The sequence below is a fragment of the Anguilla anguilla genome, chromosome 6 (genome assembly GCF_013347855.1).
Source record: "Anguilla anguilla isolate fAngAng1 chromosome 6, fAngAng1.pri, whole genome shotgun sequence".
NCBI lineage: Eukaryota > Metazoa > Chordata > Actinopteri > Anguilliformes > Anguillidae > Anguilla > Anguilla anguilla.
In genome coordinates this window covers 38,333,871-38,353,533 of record NC_049206.1, presented here as the reverse complement: position 1 = coordinate 38,353,533, position 19,663 = coordinate 38,333,871, and the positions used below count along the sequence as shown (strand labels likewise).

The 19,663-nt window shown below is 41.1% G+C and overlaps 2 protein-coding genes across 6 annotated transcripts; one reads left to right on the top strand and one right to left on the bottom strand.

Annotated features, from left to right (window-relative positions):
- The first annotated feature begins 4,362 nt into the window (after window positions 1-4,362).
- LOC118229171 (prostaglandin E2 receptor EP2 subtype-like) lies at window positions 4,363-9,157 on the top strand. 2 transcript variants are annotated; one of them, XM_035420890.1, is made up of 3 exons: window positions 4,363-5,345; window positions 5,574-5,725; window positions 8,054-9,157. In XM_035420890.1, the coding sequence occupies exons 1-3, from the start codon at window positions 4,910-4,912 to the stop codon at window positions 8,318-8,320; spliced, it is 855 nt and encodes a 284-aa protein (XP_035276781.1). In that variant the 5' UTR covers window positions 4,363-4,909; the 3' UTR covers window positions 8,321-9,157. The 2 variants fall into 2 exon arrangements, with proteins under 2 accessions (XP_035276781.1, XP_035276779.1); XM_035420888.1 differs by having other exon boundaries at window positions 4,363-5,725.
- A 6,329-nt stretch (window positions 9,158-15,486) lies between these two features.
- Window positions 15,487-19,355, bottom strand: cgrrf1 (cell growth regulator with ring finger domain 1). 4 transcript variants are annotated; one of them, XM_035422219.1, is made up of 6 exons: window positions 19,271-19,355; window positions 18,294-18,430; window positions 17,983-18,160; window positions 17,240-17,387; window positions 17,014-17,121; window positions 15,487-16,794 (listed from the first exon to the last, which is right to left on the bottom strand). In XM_035422219.1, the coding sequence occupies exons 2-6, from the start codon at window positions 18,352-18,354 to the stop codon at window positions 16,465-16,467; spliced, it is 825 nt and encodes a 274-aa protein (XP_035278110.1). In that variant the 5' UTR covers window positions 18,355-18,430; window positions 19,271-19,355; the 3' UTR covers window positions 15,487-16,464. The 4 variants fall into 4 exon arrangements, with proteins under 4 accessions (XP_035278110.1, XP_035278109.1, XP_035278108.1 ...); XM_035422218.1 differs by lacking the exon at window positions 19,271-19,355 and adding an exon at window positions 19,177-19,227; XM_035422217.1 differs by lacking the exon at window positions 19,271-19,355 and adding an exon at window positions 19,099-19,223.
- Window positions 19,356-19,663: the final 308 nt, after the last annotated feature.

Here is a 19,663-nt window from a genome sequence, read left to right as displayed (position 1 = left end):
GGCAGCCGGACGGGACCGGCGGGACCCCCGCGGGCCGGACCCCGGAAAAATGGCAAGCCGAGACCCCTCAAAAGGGTCAGGATCCGCCTGCTGATCAGCTGGAGGTCCGGCCGACCGGGAGGCAGCCCGACCACGGCGCCCCCGGAAAAATGGCAAGCCGAGACCCCTCAAAAGGGTCAGGATCCGCCTGCTGATCAGCTGGAGGTCCGGCCGACCGGGAGGCAGCCCGACCACGGCGCCTCCGCGACCGTCCGCCCCGGGCACTGGGAGGCTCAAGCTCCCACCACCCCGATGGCATGTTAAACAATAAAAAATAAATAAATAAATAAATAAATAAAAAATAAAAAATTTAAAAAAAACTCTGCTGGGTCCCACACTGGCTGGTTCCTTCTGTCACGGTACGGGTAGAGGGGACCCAAACGCAGAGGGGAAAAAAAAAAACACAAACTCAAAAGGGAAAATTAACAAAGATTTTACTAACAAAAAGGGCAAACAACCAGGGAACAGACAAGGGCACGAAGGCCAAAACAAACTCAAAAAATATCGAAATAAAACAGAAAACAAGTCGAACTCACAAACACGGGCAGGGCAGAACACGGACAGGGCAGAACACGGGAAGGCAGAGCACAAGGAAAGGTCAAACAAAACACAGGCAGGTAGATATGGTGAAACAAACAGATGTCGGGAACAAACACAAACAATATCTAATGAAACAACAGGAACTCAAAAACACAGGCAGGACAGAGTACAAGTAAGTGGAACAAACACAAACAGGTCACAAACACAGGCAGGTACAAAGGGTCTAAAACATACGCAAGTTGGGAACAAACACAAGCAGGCAGGTACATGTACGTCAGGTAACAAACACAGGCAGGTACATACAGTTTTCAAACAGATTTCAGGAACAAACACAAGAAGGCAGGAACATGAAAGTCAGGAGACAAATACAAGGAACCAGCACCCGAGTCAAGGGAACAGAGAACTTAAATAGACAGGGGTAACAAGACACAGGTGAACTCAAAAAACAATCAAACCAGAAGGAGGGGATAAGACAGGTGGGAACAATGATGGGATAACGAGACAATGAAACAATCATACAATTAACAGGGGGGGAGCAGGACACAAAACAGAAGTGCCGCCATCTGGCGGCCCAACAGGGGAAACACAGACAGGAAAACAGGACCATGACAGCTATTGTACACAACAGACCTAGTAATTGTTTGTATGTCGGCAGAGGATCTATAGGGCTAGCTAACATTCATTTAGAAATGTGGTGTTACAGGGTAGCTACAGTAGCCTAGTTAAAAAGTAGTTACCAGTAAAGGCACAGTGGTGAATGTGACCATTTTTACTTAAAATCAATGTACCTGCCACAAAGAAGTCGTTATCTTGCTCCTCTTTTTATACGACTGGTAACGTTACCTACCGGACCTAGGTGCAACACAGATTTTGGTGCTTTATTCTGTACTAACGTTATACACTCAGTCTGTCATCTCGTTAGCAATGTAGCTAACATTAAATGGCATGGTCAAAATGGCAAAAGTGGAACTGTCTAAAGTGTGGGTGTATTTTATTTGGATTTCAGAAATCTAAATGACCTTCCTGCAAAAATTATACAGATGCAAAAGTGGTTTAAATTTTTTGTTTGTAGTTACAGAGCAAGCTAGTATAATGAGTTTGAATCCGGGATTTGATTAGATTAGAGTGATTTGAATCCGGTTCTGTCACTCCTCCAAAAGCCCCATATGTTATGGTTATGCCTTTTATGGTCACCAGAGGGCGACATTTCTTTTCATCTTGTGTTCGTTTTTCTTACGGTTTTCACCTGTGTTTAATCAGTCATTGTACTCACATGTGTCTTGTTACCCTCAGTGTATTTAAGTCATGTTTCCCTGTCACGAGTCTTTCTAGTGTTTTTGAGTTCCTCTGTGTGTTTTTCTGTTTCAAGCATTTTTGAGTTTTTGGATTGGCCCGTCGTGACCTCTTTGTTTGTTCTCGGTTTGTCTTTTGGAAGTAAAGTCTTTGTTTAAAACCTACCTTTTGGGCTTCCTGTGTTTTTTTACTCTGCACTTGGGTCCTAACACAACAAACCCTGACACCATAGGCAAGTTAGCTACCCAGTGAGCAACTGTTCTTTTAAATGAGTGCACTTCCATTATGTCCATTTTGAGTGTGTATCCAATGTTATTATTGGCTGATGTACCTAAATATCCAATGGGGAGGCACATTCTTTGTGGGCCTGGAGCATTTGTGATGATGTAATTGGCAGGAAAAAGAAGAAGAACTTGGTGGGATGGCATACCAACCATCCCAATCTGCATAGGCCTGATTTCGCAATCTTGCACATACCGTATCAATATTGATGAATCGGGACTTTCCTGCTAATTTGTTTTGAGGCTTAACCTGAAATACCACTAGGTACATTGGAAGAAGAGGTTTGATGACTTAAATATTAATGGCTTTCAAGGGCTTGGAGCCTATAAGGTGGAGAGGTTAGAGGTTTCTGGTTTTTGTCAAGGAAGTTAAGAGTTGTAACAATTTCTGTACAAGCTGTAGAAGTGTGCATCTCGTATATGTGATGTCGATGATACGTCACCACACGAGTTACACGAGGCAGTTCCATAGAAGAAATTACGTGTTGTGCGTACTGAATGTCGATTCCCTCAATAAAGACTAGAATGATAGTCAGTAAAGAATTACAGCAAGAATTCTATTTGACAGTTCCCATGCCAACTTCTTGCCTTAATTGCTTAACATTTACGCCATCTGATGTTTTAGCTAAATTTCTTGATTAGCGCATGAAAGATAGCTGAAGACTGTTCTTACATTTTACTGTGATCTAATCCACGAGGGAACCAATACATCCAGTTACTTAATTTAACTGGTAATTGGTGGAAATGACAACGTGCGTACACACCAGCCCTACAGTACCAGAATTGCCGCAACCCTTGCTGTAGGCTACTGTATGAGAAAGAATGAGCTATCAAGGGAAAAGAAAGCACTATATGAGAACAAAAGTTGATATGTGCTAGGTAAGACATGGCTAATACAGCCCGGAAGTCACTTCTGAAACTAACCCCAGAAGGTAACTTTGCAATGATTTACCATATAACTACTTGTAGATTTTGCAGAAATGCACCATGACAAAGTAATTGCATGTAACCACAATAACTTATACATGATAACAAACCTGAAATAAGACCCTTACAACCTATGACTTTGGCCTGATAGCAGGTTACAGGTTTAACACCAAGGTGGGCTATTAAATGACATGGCACTCAAATCTCTGTTATATCCTGTTAAATCACATATTACATTTTTCATTTTCATTGAACATATCTTTCAAGATCAGTTCTTTGACTGGTCATTTATTCAGTATATTCTACTTGATTACAAATTACACTCCTGTATAACATTCCTTTGTCAGGCTCACATGTTAGTTTTCAGTCATATATGGACTGGAGAATCGATTTATGTGGTGATCAAAACAATCAAAGCATGTTTTTAAGTCAATGTTAATTTTTGTGTCACATCATGACCCTACAGTATGTACAAGGCTAACAATTGATTTGAGTGTCAGTGCAAAAATTATGCAGCTGGCACAGTTAAGACAAATTAAAAAACTCTATTGGTTTCTTCTACATTATGCAACCATCTGTCAATTATGAGTAGTATAAAAAAGCCTACAAACAATTTACTCTCATGGAGTAATATGTGGATGTTCAGACTATCCGCAAAGTTCATGTTGGAGTTCATGCAATTTTAGCTGGGTACAATAAACAATTTAAAAACTGGATTATGTAAGATTATGTAAACAAACAATGATAATAAAAGTCCAAACAATAACACAGGCTCCCTGATCCTAGGGACTGGACACTTTTAAAGGCACAACTATATTAAAAGGTAATAAAGAATAAGTCAGTATAGTTGCTCTTCACTGCAGTAGCTGAAAAACAGACAGTGTATTTTTACCATTTATTTCTCATATACAATTAGAAAAACCTTCTGATTTCTCCTTTGTCTTTATGGATAGCTGAACAGCTAGCCTACTGACTGGTGCACTGGAGTACATTCTGTCACATCTTGAAATTGGTGGATTTGTGAAGCAGCAACCATTACCCTTAGCCAACAGCCTTGGGCTAACTTTAAATGCGGGGGATAGAAACTTCCGGGGAATGACGCAGTTACAGTAGAGAGGGGGAGAGGCATTAGGCTTTTGTGAGACTTTTACTTGTTTAAACGCAACAATACTGCATTTCAAAAGAATGTGATCATGTCAAGTCTTCTGTATAAAAATAACTTCAATAATTTCAACAGGAAATAGCCATAGCTCCCATCACTACCATTTGAATCCTGGCGGAATATTGAGCCATCTGACCTCACTGAGCATGTTTTAAACATTTAGACAGCCTGCTATTTTTTTTTCAGCAAAAAGGTTGTATCATCAGTTCAGTGACGTGACAGCGTCCACCAGCACCAGTAGTCTTCATGTGGCTCTCTTATTCAACAGGGCAACAACTTTCTGCTCATGAGACCACCCACGAGAAAAGAAGATCCAGCGTTCCCATATCCCGGCAGCGCCTCAATTCCATTCAGCATACAGGAAATTTAAATAGTTGAGATTCATTTTCTGAGCGAACCAGTCTCATGTCTACGGACTTTTTACGTATTCGGTGATAGTTCCATTCTGTATTATGCGGTACTTTTTGGACACCGATTCAAATGTCATGGATCACTAAGAAAAGAATTAAGCCTTTACGTTTGAAGAAGGTGTTCAAATGTTCAACATCTACCTTCGAACAGACTACAGTAAATAGAAACTTGATTGGTAAAGAAAAAGGAGGACATAAAAAAAAAAATAATAATAATAATTTATAAGTTAATTGCGGAACTTTGGCAAAACTTTTTCATGGAATCAAATGCCACAAAATCAAAGGGAGACGCATGTCAGCACAGTGAATTCAATGAACCATCCAAACCTACCACCGCATTGCTGATGTTCTTGGCGGGCGTAATTGGGAATGTGATTGCTTTAGTGCTTTTGGAGACCCGCCGTAGGATGGAGCGCAGCCGCGATCGTCAGTCTCTGTTCCGCGTTTTGGTGACCGGGCTTGTGGTCACAGATCTTATGGGAACATGCGCCGTCAGCCCTGTCGTTCTGGCTTCTTATGCGAATAATAAGACGATGATTGCCCTGGGTGACAATGGAGTCGTGTGCAAGTATTTTGGATTCAGTATGACCTTTTTCAGTCTGGCCACTTTGTCCATCCTCTTCGCAATGGCTTTGGAGCGCTGCTTCTCAATAGGATACCCGTACGTTTACGAAAGACATTTCGGTAGGCGATGTGGGTACATCTCCGTGCCATCAATTTATGTAATATGTGTCATTTTCTGCGTCTTGCCTTTTCTGGGCATGGGGGATTACGTTCAGTACTGCCCAGGCACGTGGTGTTTCATTGACATGAAACCAATGGAGCTGGAAGACAGGGTTTACACCAATTTGTATGCAACTGTAATGCTCCTACTCATCTCCTCTACGGTTGTTTGCAACGTGTTTGTCATCTGTCACCTAGTCCTCATGCACCGACGGCGCAAAGGCACAGAGGGGTCCTTTGTTAGAGGTAGCAGGAGACACCGGTCCTTCTCCATGACAGAAGAAGTAGAACATCTTCTCTTCCTTGTTTTTATGACCGTGGCGTTCGTAATTTGTTCGCTTCCACTAATGGTAAGACTTTTTTCCCAACTGTTCCACATTCGTTTTAATCATAGTCTACATCTCTTAATTGAACTGTTTGTTTTTTCGCAAATGTAAAACCTATCTACTTTTATTTTCAATATTCACTGCAATTGGCTATAGTGTCACCAAGGGCACCTTTGAGTTAAAGAGCTATAGGTCATGTGAAAGCCCTGATGCTCAGTGACCAACTAAAGCCGCGTTTCCACCGCAGGAACTTCACCCCGGAACTAGGAACCTTTTGAGGAACTCAGTGCGTTTCCACCGCCGGAACTAGGGTCTAAATTTAGTTCCGCGGGCTTTACCCCCCAAAAAGTTCCTGCTCGGAGGTAGTACTTTCCGAAAGTACAGGAACCTTTTGGGTGGAGCTTGCAGCGCTGAACATTTCTGATTGGTCGAGTACTCGCAGCATTTTTTTGTGTTTGTTTTCAGCCGCCATGTTTAAAAATATTCAGCCGCAAACCAATTTATTTTCATAATAACTTCAAATCAAACTTGTATGTTATGCGGCACGGTAGCCTAGTTTTGGTTATAGCCTGCCAACGTCTTGGAATTATAACGTGTGCTCTTCTGTTCTTTTCTTGCTTTAGTATTTGTTTTATAATTTTTTAAAAATAAAAAGCATTCGTGCTGGGACAGCATATTACGTACCAAAACATTCAAACGGATTAATTCGGTTGCTGAATATTTTCTTCCGGATTTTCTTTGTTAGCCCGTTGTAATAGACTCAAAACGTTTTATACAGTTATGTGAGGTATGCGGTAGTTCTGCGTAATTTACATTGGTGATACAGTAAAAGCAAACTGGAAATCACCACTTTTTCCGCACTTTTTGTCAGGGTAAAATAACAGGTTAATTCTAGTAATCGTCCCATTAGCTTTTTCAGACTGCCGTAATTTTACTCTGCCATTCTTCAATTCCACAAAAAGACCAGGAAGACTATGGACTAATTTATGGTGCATGGTTCGCATCTGGAGGGCACACTTCGCTGCCCGGCTAGCAGTAACTTCGAAGGAAAGCAAACGGTGGCTGTACCACTACTAATTTAAATTTCCATGCAAGTCCGAGTTTTCGTTCTATTCTTGTCATTTTGCGATTTGCGATATGGAATTGACGATGAGAAAGTAATCAAACAGCAAATTGTTTACAATGTGTGCATGTTTTCTGCTGTTGTTGCCAGTTATACATATAAATGTGAATGTATTCGGTCACTTCGGATGTCAAGACATGAAAGTGAATGTTCGCATAAAAACATAATGGATGTGTTTGAGAGGATATATAAAACAGTTACAATCTGACTATTGGCCTGTTATATCATATTTGTTGCATAACAATGGTCCAAGTTCAACTACCAACGACAGTTTTGCTTGACAACGGTAAAATAAGCCCAAACGGCTGCAGAAGAATATTTCAATTCCAGGTGATTAAATCGATAAAAAAAATGTAAAAAATACAAAAGTAACCGTATATAATCATTGTTGGTAACCCCTTTGTATATAAGTGGAATAAACCCCTCTGGGCTGTCCCGGTTATTAGAAAATAATGGAGGCTACTTCGGTGGTAGTATGGGGTTACAGAAGAAATCATAGGACAGATGGACCGACGACAACGTCGTTTTTTCATACGTCAGTGGGCTAATTTGCCTAATCTTCGCGGGACTTTAGACCGGGGTGGAAACGCAGACAACCATGGGCTGAAGGAACCTTTTAGTTCCTTGAAAAGTAGTTCCTGGGACTAAAAATTCCGGGTAATTTTGGTGGAAATGTGGCTAAAAAAGTGAATGTCACCTGTGTCCTGGCACATGTCTGTTGCTTGGCCATTTTTCACGTTTGTCTGTGAATGCATATTAAAAGATCAATGAAACTACAGCATGCACTACATCATTATAAAGTCATTGCTAGAGGGAAACATTCTAGAAAGGAAGGCATAACAAGAGACTGGACATCCCTGGTTTAATCTAAACCTGTCCAATCCTGTCCAAAAAGGGCTGATGTGGCTGCAGATCTTTGTTTTAGTACAGCACTTTGATACCTGATTAAACTTTTAAACTAATCATCTTCAATCAAAACCTTGATAAGTTGTATCAGGTGTCTTAGTGCTAGGCTTGAACAAAAACTTGCACCCATGCAAACCCTTTTCAGCTAAGATTGGACACCACTGACTTACAAATTAATTAAACTCATTGGTAAATTTGCTGACTTTAAGAATCAGGATTAATATGTTGAGTTTCTTTCCAGACCTATGGGACCACTTAGCAACATTCCAGGATGTTTGTCTCATGACTTGATGTGTGGAACTACACTCTCTCAATCTCTGTAGATCAATGTGTACATCCATGCCATTGGCCAGAGGAATGAGAGTTTGATGACTGACCTCGTCACCCTACGCTTTCTGTCTGTCAACTCCATCATCGATCCATGGGTCTTCATTATACTCGGTCCGTCAGTGCTGCGCTTCCTGAGGGGGGCACTGTGCAGGAGGTGCACGTCCCAGCAACCTGCCTTGCAAACAGATGCACTTGCCCAAATTGAGCTCTGCCACAGGAGCCTCCCGACAGAGCTGAGAACACCCCTGAGTCCAGACTAGACATACTGAGCACGAGGACAGGAAACAGGAAGTGGTCACTCAGGAAGTTACCAAGTTGATGCATCTGTTCTTGTTTTTGATGTTTTTTTTTTTCTTGAACTACATTTTATTCACAATTTGTCTTTCCCTCTTCCAATTTGTAATTGCAATCGTACGCCTGTCCCATCATCTGAAAATGAGAGCAGCCAGCAGCTACTTCTTTAATCCACTGGCTGAGTCAGAGGAGTACCCTTTATGCACTGTGTTTGCATGTACTGGTCAATCAAAGGAGTTGTTTTTGAACAAAGAAGCATGGAGACCAAGTCTTTACATCACTACATTCACTATCAGTCACATTACATTGCAAATAGACTACATAGATGAAAAATGTATTTGTGCGTGTTGCTATTTGTTGTCTACTGTTTTCTGTCCTATATTTCTGAGCTGTACCAGATGTTGCCAAATATTAACCATACTGAACCATGAGACCCTAAGTAGTAACTATGACCATACTCCAGCAAGAGCAAAGGCCCAGCCTTTATTCATTTTTGACTAAGTTGCCACTGTTAGTCCTCCTGAAAACTGATCATATTACTGAACCATTAAATGACTGCCAATTTTAACCTGGAGGTTCACAGGGCAGTTTTTACATGATATGTTTTGTTTCTTACATGTTAAATGTTTAATTGATCTTTAGAGAAACAGGTTTAGGGGACTTCACATGTACTGAATGTAGCTTGTTATGAATGAATATGTAGCCACCTTTGAAAAAAAAGGTATCCACTTGGCTCCTGGAATTAATTTTACAACAGAAAAAACATGTATTTTAATTCTCATTAAAATGCCTTTTCTCTACATTGAAGTAGTTACTGAGTACAATTTTTGTCTGAAAGGCTTAGGTGAAGATGTCAGATGATTCTTCATTTGGCTCTCACACAAATCACCTTCTAAATCGGTTCCCTATTTTTTCCCCCCTATTTTCCCACACTTATGATACATTCCCATCTAATTAATCACTGACACAGGACATTTCACCATGCAAGCTGCATATGTAATTCATTATTAGAAATAGTAGAATTGAGCATTGTTGTCCCTACCACATACAAAAATAATTTAAGTAGTACAGTTATTACTTTGCACTAATACAAGCACTAACAATCACATGGTCTGATACTGTTATGCACAGTCGAGCAGGTGCATATCACATTTACACCCAACTGTCATCTCATTGCAGTGCATCCAGCATTACACCATGGCTCCTGCTGGAAGGCGGTTTGTCTGGGTTTGTTTACAGGGTTTTGTGAAAGTAAAACTGGGGAATTAGCTGCTTCATGGAACATAAATGCGTGGAAGTATGAGAAGAGAAGTGAAAATGTTGAAATTTACATTCTAAAACAGGGGTCTCCAAACCTATTTCTAAGAAACTACATGGACTGGTTGAGTTAGCAATGTAATAGACAATTTTAATTGATAAATCAAGGGCTGTGCAACAACACACACCAGAACCAGGGCTGGGGACTCTGGAATTCACTTTTCTAAAGTTCAATGACTCCAATTCCTATTACACACACACACACAAACATACGCACGCATGCACACACAGACACTTCAGCTTCTAGTGACTGTTATCCATTAAGATACATTTCTTGAAGGCTTACAATACTGATGGAACTAATCAAGGCATAATGTAACGCTCAGATGCACTGGTTCCTGTACCAAAGATCAGTGTACCGTACCAAGAATTTATTCATAAAAATCTAAGAGTAGCAGAGCCCCTGTCCATATTCCAACCTTATCCAATGTGAACCAAAAAGCAAAACTGATCCTGCATCAGCACTCCGGTACTATTCCATGAACGTTCATAGAACTCACAGGCTCAGGAAAGAGAGACTGCTCACAACCATTTGTGCTATCAGATTTACACATTCTGCATAAGCAAGACTCATTTCAAGGAGTTTATTCTTCATTTACATTATTTTTTAATGTTAAGATCTCAAAGTCATAACTCATACTGTCTTTGTAGCTCACCAGCTGAGCATTGACTACATATAGCAATGGTTCCAGTAGTAATAGGTGATTAAATTACATGGCTGAGAATATATTTTAATGCCTGTGCAAGCTTGTTATCAGCTGTTACATAAACCTACAAAAGAAATAGCAATATAGTGGCTGACCCGAGCTAAGGAGAGGAGGACCATACCCACACTCAGCTGGGAGTGATAAAACCAAGCCTCAAACTTTCCCAAAGACAGCTCTCAACAGCCCCCTGGAAAGGCTTCCTGAAGGTTGTAAACCCCATGTAAATATGGGCATGCTTACAGCTCCATGTTTGCAAAGACAAGCCTGGCGATCCCGATCTAATTCAGCCTTGGACTTAGGCATGCGCGAGCTTAGAGCACTTTAAAGGTATCAGTTATTATCAAAAAATTTGTCATCTTGTACACTGCACTACTACTCTAATTAAACAACACAAGCCTCTTAATGTATTCATTATTCCGTTCAGGCACACACTATCCTGTCACAATGTACGCATAGCGTCCACTGCACTGCCACAGGCATTAACTACTGTCTTTGTATTTCCTTTGTTGATAGTGAGAAAGACAATGGTCCGATTCAGCTCAACAAACCAGAAAGATTTATGAGACCTGAAGGATTTAAAAGTAACAGCTCCCTACTGCCTTCTGTCACCCATCATCCTTCACAGCAGATTTTTCCCAGAATGCACCTTCCACTCAATCAATCTTTATGTTCGTATAGTGCCGTTTAGAAACAGGGTGTCAAAGAATGCTTCACCATGGACATTTTCCAGAGGGAATGAAAAAGCCTTAAAAAAAAAAACAACAAAAGTCAGTGAAAATTATTCACAGACCCCATACATGACAATCGAGCCAGTTTCCTTTAAAATGGTGTGACGCAGAAAAGAACAGCTCTATAAACACACATATAGGGAAAAAAAGACAGCACTTTAATGCGGGACAGCTGTGACTCTGTTACAGCCAGCTCTACACGTTACTGCAAGAATCATGCATAAGAAGGCTATGCAGTCTATTTAGGGATCTGATGAGATTCCTGGCAGAGTCTCCAAGACTCTTAAAACTTCAAGAGGACATTATGCCACACCAGTGCAGATACATGCCACAGACTTTACAAATGACTGACTTCCTGATCCTTCACTACAATATCCTCAGAGGCCAATATAATGTACTTTCAATTTCTCCCTAAAGATTGCAAACTGTATGAGAAGATAGGCACTTGCAGGAGGTTGGTGATCCTTAGAAAGTAAATAAAATTGACATAATGGATTCCAGCTGAGCCAACTCCACTGGGAGTCTTGTGCTCTCCTTGTTCCCAGGGTTTAAGGACGCATCTCCAATAATGGAAGCAAAATTTGTCGCATGCGGCAGATGAGTGCTCCCTGACTGTGAGGGCAAAGGTCTGCAATGGGCCCTGTCAGAGCTGTTTACAATTTTCTGTGATCCCACACAGCCGGTGCTCTGAATGAAGCCTCACCAAACTAGCCTGAAAAGCTTATTCACTTCTGAGGTCTTCTTCCACCCCTTTGTAACACATACAAAAATTTAAAGATTAAAATTTTTAATGTGTTTACCGGCCAGAGGCAACATATTACACAGCATACTGTATAAAATAAAGTGAAAATTATCCTGAAAATACCCCCAGTCTAACCTACCCAGGATACACCTTGAATATCAACCACCCAGCATAATAATGTAGTCTAAACTATGCAGTAGGAGTGTGCAGTATTTGTATCTGTTCAAACAATAAAATCTATATGGGTTTGTTTGGATAGAAACACAGTACTGGTCATATTCAAAGTTGTATAAACATTAGAAATAGCATTTTCAAGCCTAAATATGCATTATGCTGAACAACTATCATGGTTTGCTGTTTACACACCTTCCGGAGTATGCGATGTCCACTTTCATGCAACCTAAGTTTGTTTTCATACACCCCAGATAGGTTCAACTGCCCACCACATACACCATTTTTTACAAATCCAACATTGTATAAAAACTCTAAGAGACACCCCACAATCTAAACCCTGTGCCATACACCCACAGTCTAAACCAAACATTTATTTTATTGTTTATTTTTACAGGTACAGTGCATAATTAAAAAGTAATTGCACCAGAGTTAGCTAGCAGCTAATTTACATCTGTTGTCCTTGTGCAGGTATACAAATGACAACCACAAAACAGCAAATACACTACATAAAACAGCATAATACATAAAAGTCCATCAATGTGAGATAGTTAAAATCAGTATGATATATATGACAAAAACAGTATGATATATATGATAAAAACAGTATGATATGTATGATAAAAACAAGGCAATCATTAGTGGTGGCACATTTGTTCTGACTTTAGCCAAAGCTTGAGGCTGGTTTTAAACACTGCAAAGCTTCCGGAGTTTCTAATGTCGGTGGGTATGGAATTCCACTTCCCCACTACTTTAATCAAGAAAGCAGATTGACCAAAGGCTGTCTTTCTGAACTGCGGCACCCAGTCACCCCTAGTAGATGCTCTAGTCCTACTGGCACTACCACTGCCGGGATAGGCCAGGCATCCTCTAAGAGGAGGGGGTGAGAGATTATGAATAATTTTAAACATCAATTAAGGAAATTATACCATAAAACCATTAAACTATCCCACAGTATAAAACAGGGATCCCCAATCTTACCTGAGATGGGCTGCAGTGGGTACACGTTTCTGTTCTAGACCACCACTAAAACAGCTGATTAAACTAATCAAGGTCCAACTGAAAATCGGGACTTAATAATTAAAAAGCTTGGTAGAATTTTACTGCTGAGCGAGAAGAAATGGCCGCACCCAGAGTGGTCCTTCTTGGGTAAGTTTGGGGAGCCCTGACACAATCCTACATTATGCTGTGAATTTCATAGACTGTGCATTCAGCTGAGGTCACAATCTAGGTGTTTAAAAACAACAAATTTCATGACAAAACAGCTGAAGAAAACAGTTGAACTTTTATCCTCAATATTATTTTTGCCATTTTTCCTGAATAACATTTATTCTGCCTCCAAAGTCATATTCACTGCACAGGATCGTCCATCTCACCATGGCCAGTTACTCATATTGCATTGCATAATATTATCAATCGGAGATATGAGATCAAAAATATTTTTTGCTTATGGTTACTTAGTCACCAGAGCAATTACTTATAATTTTTTAGGAAGAAATCCTATATAGATCCACAGTGAAATAAATGTAATTATGTTCCATGACATGAAAACAGTCTACCAACAGAGGTCAGCACTCCCGTGGGAAACAAAAATGTGAAAGCATGCACCTAGTGTCAACACACAAACTTTTCTTTCACATGGATGACTTGGGAGTATTATTGTTTCAAAAATAAATAGATAAATAAATAGTATGAACATTCCACAAATAAAATGGGATACTAAAGGGGTAGTATAATTCTAAGATGATGTGGTTTCACTTTGGTTCTAGGTTTGAAGGCTGTTGATCAAAGAGATAGCTATTACAGCAATCTTCCCCACTAACTGGTTGTCTTGTCGCTACGGAACAGAACCCTGAAGTGTGCACATATACGTACTGCAATTGATCGGAGTACTGTGAGCGTTAGCGAAAGGACGTCTTAAAATCAGATTGGCTGGAGTTGACTCATAATGATCAGCACTATGTGTGGAGGGAAATGGGTGAGGCTTTTAATCCGAAGAACACTGTCCCAACTGTGAAGCATGGGGGTGGCAGTATCATGTTTTGGGGGTGTTTTACAGGAAAAGAGACTGGTGCACTTCAGAAAATATATGGCATCATGAGGAAGAAAAACAGAAATACTGAAGCAACACCAGAAGAAATCAGCTAGAAAGTTAAAACTTGGTCCCAACTGGGTCTTCGAGCAGGACAGTGATCCTAAGCATACCTCCAAACAAAATAGCTTAAAGACAACAAAGTGAAAGTATTTGAGTGGTCATCACAAAGCCCTGACCTGAATCATATAGAAAATGTGTGGACTGAACTGAAAAAGCGTCTCCGAGCAAAGAGGCCCACAAACCTGATTGAGTTCCAGTTCTGTCTGGAGGAATGGGCAAAAATTCCGGCATAGTATTGTGAGACGCTTGTGGAAGACTACCCCAAGCATTTGATTTAAGTAAAGCAATTATAAGGCAATGTCGCCAAATACTAACAAAGTGAATGTAAACTTTTGCTGAAAATCTGACATAGTACATAAAAGCTGAAATAAATTTGTCTCTTAGCTATTATTTTGAAATTTCTTATGGAAATAAAGTAGATACACTAATTGGCTTAACATAGGAAATGTATGGTAACATGAAATGCGTGGAGGTGTGAAAAATTGAGTTTGAATGTCATTAGCCTAGCTGTATTTAAACTTTTGGCCTCAACTGTAAAGGTATTCGTGATGCGATATTTTTTGTTTAGGCTCTGAGCTCTAACGCGTTGAATATAACAATGAATATAAAGTGAAAACTATCAGCTTCCATTTGACAATATATTGGGTGAGCGTTTTTGGAATTACAGCCCTTTTTATAGTCCCCCATTTTAGGGGAGCAAAAGTAATTTGGACAATCGACTGCTCAGCCGTTTCTTAGCCGGAGATGTCATTAGTTGTGCATGAACTAATGTGTATGTATAATGTACATAAGCGTATGTGTGTGTGTATATATATATATATATATATATATATATATATATATATATATATATGCGTGTGAGTGTGTGTATGTATATTTTGTTTCGTGTCACATTTTTAGGACTGCATGACATTGTTTCATTGTTGCGTACGTGCAGCAGTTATAACTATAATTTCCCCAAGGGGACAAATAAACTTATCAATCAATCAATCCTTACAATGAGACAATACTAATACAGGTTAATCAAAAAAGGAAAGCTAACTTCATGCAGTGTGTTCAAGGAACAATGATAACCATTCTTGAAAAAGAAAAAGTAATCTACGTTTACCACTGTGTGATAAATTTATCGCTATTCATTTTAAAGAGCATTATTGGGAAAACTAGCTACTAAGATAAATGAAGACTTTCTTCTTGTATAAATTCCCATTTATAAAAATTAACAGTTGACCTGGGTTGCTGCTGTAATAAGTAGCATGCACAAGTGCGCGCAGAAGCATGCACAGACACAGACACACACATACCATTGCACAGGTTGATTGTTGGATTGTATATTTGATTTCAAATATTTCACCAGCACGTAGAAAGCAAATAAATTAAGTATTGCTCTGTCACCTAAATATTGATATATACATATCCACACATATTTCACAGACTCATGGGTAGTTTCCCATCCAAAGCTGTTAAAACTATTCACAAAATATACTACAAAGTATATACAAGAACTGTGAGAGACAGAATTTATACATGTGCAAAACCGGGTTTATGTCAACAACTGTGTGTGTGACGGAGTTTAAGTCTGCATCAGACAGCATTCGTACCTGCAAGAAACCGCATTTCTAAATGTGCGTGACTGACTTCCTGTCTGCGTCGGATTAAGTTCATACACATACGTGCGACACTGGGATTTGTGGGCATTTTGTGAATGATGTTCAGTAGAGAAAGCGGTCTCAATCCCCACTTCAAACTTCACACACTTTTCACACATGCCTGTGGATGTCAGGACAGCCAGAAATCAACTTATTCCTTCTGCACTGGGTTGAAAGCAACTGTCCTAATGCAAAAAGAGGGTTTGACATTTGTTTGTGATGTTACTATGCCGGATTGAATAACTTACTTAATTCACTCCAGCTGTCACGCATTCTGGCATAACCAACAAGTAGACTGGTTGCACCCGTATGACTTTGAATATGAATGCAAAGATTTAAAATATATTTAAAATTGGTTGATGTCAGAGCATGTCCAAGACCTCCAACAGACTAAAATCTGACTACGACTTGTAAGCCAACATTTCAGCCTAGTCATATACTCCACTATCTTCGTGCTGAACTGCTTATGGTAAGACCTGTACGGGCTTAAACACCCATACATTAGGAGTGTTATTTCTAGCCCTGCATAGCCTTTGTGAGCTAACCTCACACTGGGCATAAACTGTGTCCGTGTTCCAGTCTGAGGGACCGGACCCCCTGCTTGTAGTCTGAGAGGCTACACAGCCGTATCCAGACAGCGGCCTTTATTCGTCCTCCTCTTCCTCGCCAGCAGGGAGCTGCTGAGACAGGGCAAAGGACTCGAGGACGAAGGCCCGGCACATGGGGCAGTGCTGGAACCGGGCCACACAGCCTTCGCACAGGCAGGTGTGCCTGCAGGGCAGGAGGACGCGGTTCACCGGGGCATTCTGGCACACCACACAGTCTCTGCCCACCCCCGGGGTCCCCTCCCCCTCCGCCTCAGACTCTGCCGTTGGCTCCATCCCCTCAGCGCCAGGCTCCTCCTCCTCCTCCATGGCAGGGGTGGGGCCTGAGAGATCGACCTGCCCACCCTCTTCTGCAGACATGAAAAGCGGCTGTAGGGGAAACAACATGGGGCTTTGAGACACTCAATACTGACAGACACACAGCAGTTTGACATACGGACAGCACACAAAGCAGACACTCAGCACAAGTTACTGATGCCCTCTCAGAAACGGCCCTGGCACACAAACCTATGAAAGCATAACACTAAGATAACGGCAACAGGTTCTGCTTACCAAACAATCGTGACTAAGAAAACTATTCTTAGTTACCTTTAGCTCAAACATATTTCCTTGTGCAGTGAGAAGGTACTGGAACAGGATCCGGGCAGACATTCTGTACTTGTCGTCTGGAACATGGACAACAGTCACGTTTGCCACCTGAAAGTTCAAATTCAAGAGCACCATCAGACAGTTTCTTCCTGTGAGTCTGACAGCCCTATCACTCCCCATGAAACTGATATTTCGGGTTGAGTACCACAGCCCCCCTGTGACTTACGATGTCATAGACATCTCTGGCTTCTTCATCTGCCAGGGTCAGCAGGGCCACCAGCGGATAGCATGAACGAGGCATCAATCCGAAATCCACGGCCCCCAAATCTGCTGGCATTTGACTGATACATTCCTCCAAGTCCCCTTTCGCAACGCTGGAGGTTTGGTCAAAGAAGCAAACATCTCGGTGGTATCCTGGACTGAAGCACTTTGGGGTCCAGAGCAAGTATTATTAAGTACAATATAATTCACAGTATAAGGGTGAGCAGTTTCCCAGGTCGGTTAAGAGTTCTGGTCAATGTCAGCCCTCCCACCGACACTAAATAAGAGTTTTCCCCACTGCAGCCAAACTACAGGAAATCCAAAGCCCTGTCAGTCTTCTGCACCCTGTTCTCCATACTTCTACTGGTTTAGTCAGTCAGTTAAGTTACTGCTGAAATTTGGCGTAACAGAAACTTGCTGAAGTTGACTGAGCTCAGGAAATAGGATAGGACACAGTCTGGCTTTGATCCACTATGATGCCATGTGCCTAATCACCAGATTTTTTTTCTGTGTATGCCACGGTAATTCATTGATGACACTTAAAACCTGCAGGAAATATGGGACAAAGGGTTTTTGGCTTAAATGCAGGACATCTTGGGTAATAGAGGACTGTTGGTAACCCTACAGCAGGTCTCTGGGAACAGGGCTGGGGACCCCTGCCATACAAACTGAGACTACCGCCCACCTGGGAGGACATGAGAAGGATACTGGAAAGTCTGACAGTGCTGGTATTGGGAGTGCAGGGCCTCCTGGAAGACCTGAGGGGTGCTGAGGATCAGGCCATGCTGGTGGGTGTGGAGGGCTGCCTGCAAAGCCTGCACACTGCATCCCCAGTAGCAGCTAAGAACACACCTCTCCAAACAGCCAGGACGCAGAGCCATCCCCTCTGAGACAAGACTGCAGCATTACCACCACTATTCTTTCTCGCCACTAGTCTGATGATAGGAATTAATTAATGACAAAAAGGCAAATATTGGTGATGTGTCCATGGTGAATACCAGTAGTTGGATGACTCTCACCTGCAACAGAGGAAGGGGTTATGCCTATCTGGAGGGAAAATGGATTGGTCTTCTGCACCATCCTCTTCTCCGGAATATTCCATGAGGAGTCCGCGTCGTCAGAGCTCCGCAGAATCACAGGCACGTCGAAACCGAACCTTTCAGAGGCGGCGGAAAAACACTGACGTTAAATGACAAGCGCGTTTTGGGGTTCAAATGACCACAAGACTGTATAGACTTAATATATTAATATATAGAATGCACTTATTGTACGCCGCTTTGGATAAAAGCGTCTTCCAAATAAATGTAATGTGATGTAGTAAATGTACACAGCACAGTAACAACAGCTGTTGACAAGCGACATTAAACGTATAATTCCATTAAGTTCATGTTAGTTAACTTCTGACTACTAAGATTTAGCAAGTGATATACAAGCACCCACTAGATCGATATGCAGAGATTCGAGTTCACTATAATGGTACAGCGAGTTAACATGAGTTCCTTCTGTGCTTTAAACTGTGCATCTGCAACACTGCCAGCACCACATAACAATTTTCTATTAGCTACATATGATCGGTCAGTTAACGTTATCATGCTTGCACTTGGCTATGTAAATCATTTAGCTTGCATGGTAAACACTATATATACATACTAGCTACAGAATATAGTACAGAGCGACAGCTAACAATTTGATAGCTAACTAACGTTTTTTAGTTAACGAGGCAAGCTTGGCTAACTTCCTCTTTGCTACCTTCCCAAGTTGTCTCTGTTATAAAACTAGCACGTTAATATTAATCAATGTTTCAAGATTTTCTGGAGAACGTACCAACCCAGCACCATAGCAGCCGTAATGATAAAACATAAAGACACGACACTGATATAAAAAAGAGGAGAATATTCGTACAGCATTACTAAAAACACAGCGGCCATGTCAAAGCGGAACGAACGAAATGACGCAACACCTCCGTCATAGTACGTGCATGCCAATCGTAACTTACGTAGTGGTGAGGAGCGCGCTGTCGTTCAGAGACAGCTAGGTTCTCAGTTGTGTTACTTGAGTGAGCAGTTTTTGAGATGGTAAATCTGAGAGGGTACAGAATTGAGATCATGTGGGCTAATTGCACCATTAACTAGAGTTAAAACCACAAGGCCAGACCGCTACCGAAATGAACCGTATGAAAACTCGATACGTCGTTAAGTGCACCTGTTCGCAAACTTTCGGAAACAAGCCATTTAATTAAAGGATGTGGCTATATGTTCCTCCTTAAATTTTAGCCGAACACGTCCTATGGAGTTACATGTTTAATTTATTTAAAACAACTGCTTGTACGCTGTTACACTGAACGTACGCTATCTCGCAACTACTGTAATACAGCCTAGCATGTGTCTAC

Bases quoted from the DNA above. Each gene is read 5' to 3' on its own strand.
- LOC118229171 (XM_035420888.1), top strand. From the start codon at position 4,910: ATGGAATCAAATGCCACAAAATCAAAGGGAGACGCATGTCAGCACAGT. The intron at 5,726-8,053 runs GTAAGACTTTTT...CAATCTCTGTAG, and splicing joins TTTGTTCGCTTCCACTAATG to ATCAATGTGTACATCCATGC.
- cgrrf1 (XM_035422217.1), bottom strand. From the start codon at position 19,202: ATGGCCGCTGTGTTTTTAGTAATGCTGTACGAATATTCTCCTCTTTTT. The intron at 18,431-19,098 runs GTACGTTCTCCA...CGCCTCTGAAAG, and splicing joins GCTGCTATGGTGCTGGGTTG to GTTCGGTTTCGACGTGCCTG. The intron at 17,388-17,982 runs GTATCCTTCTCA...CCAAACCTCCAG, and splicing joins CAGCACTGTCAGACTTTCCA to CGTTGCGAAAGGGGACTTGG.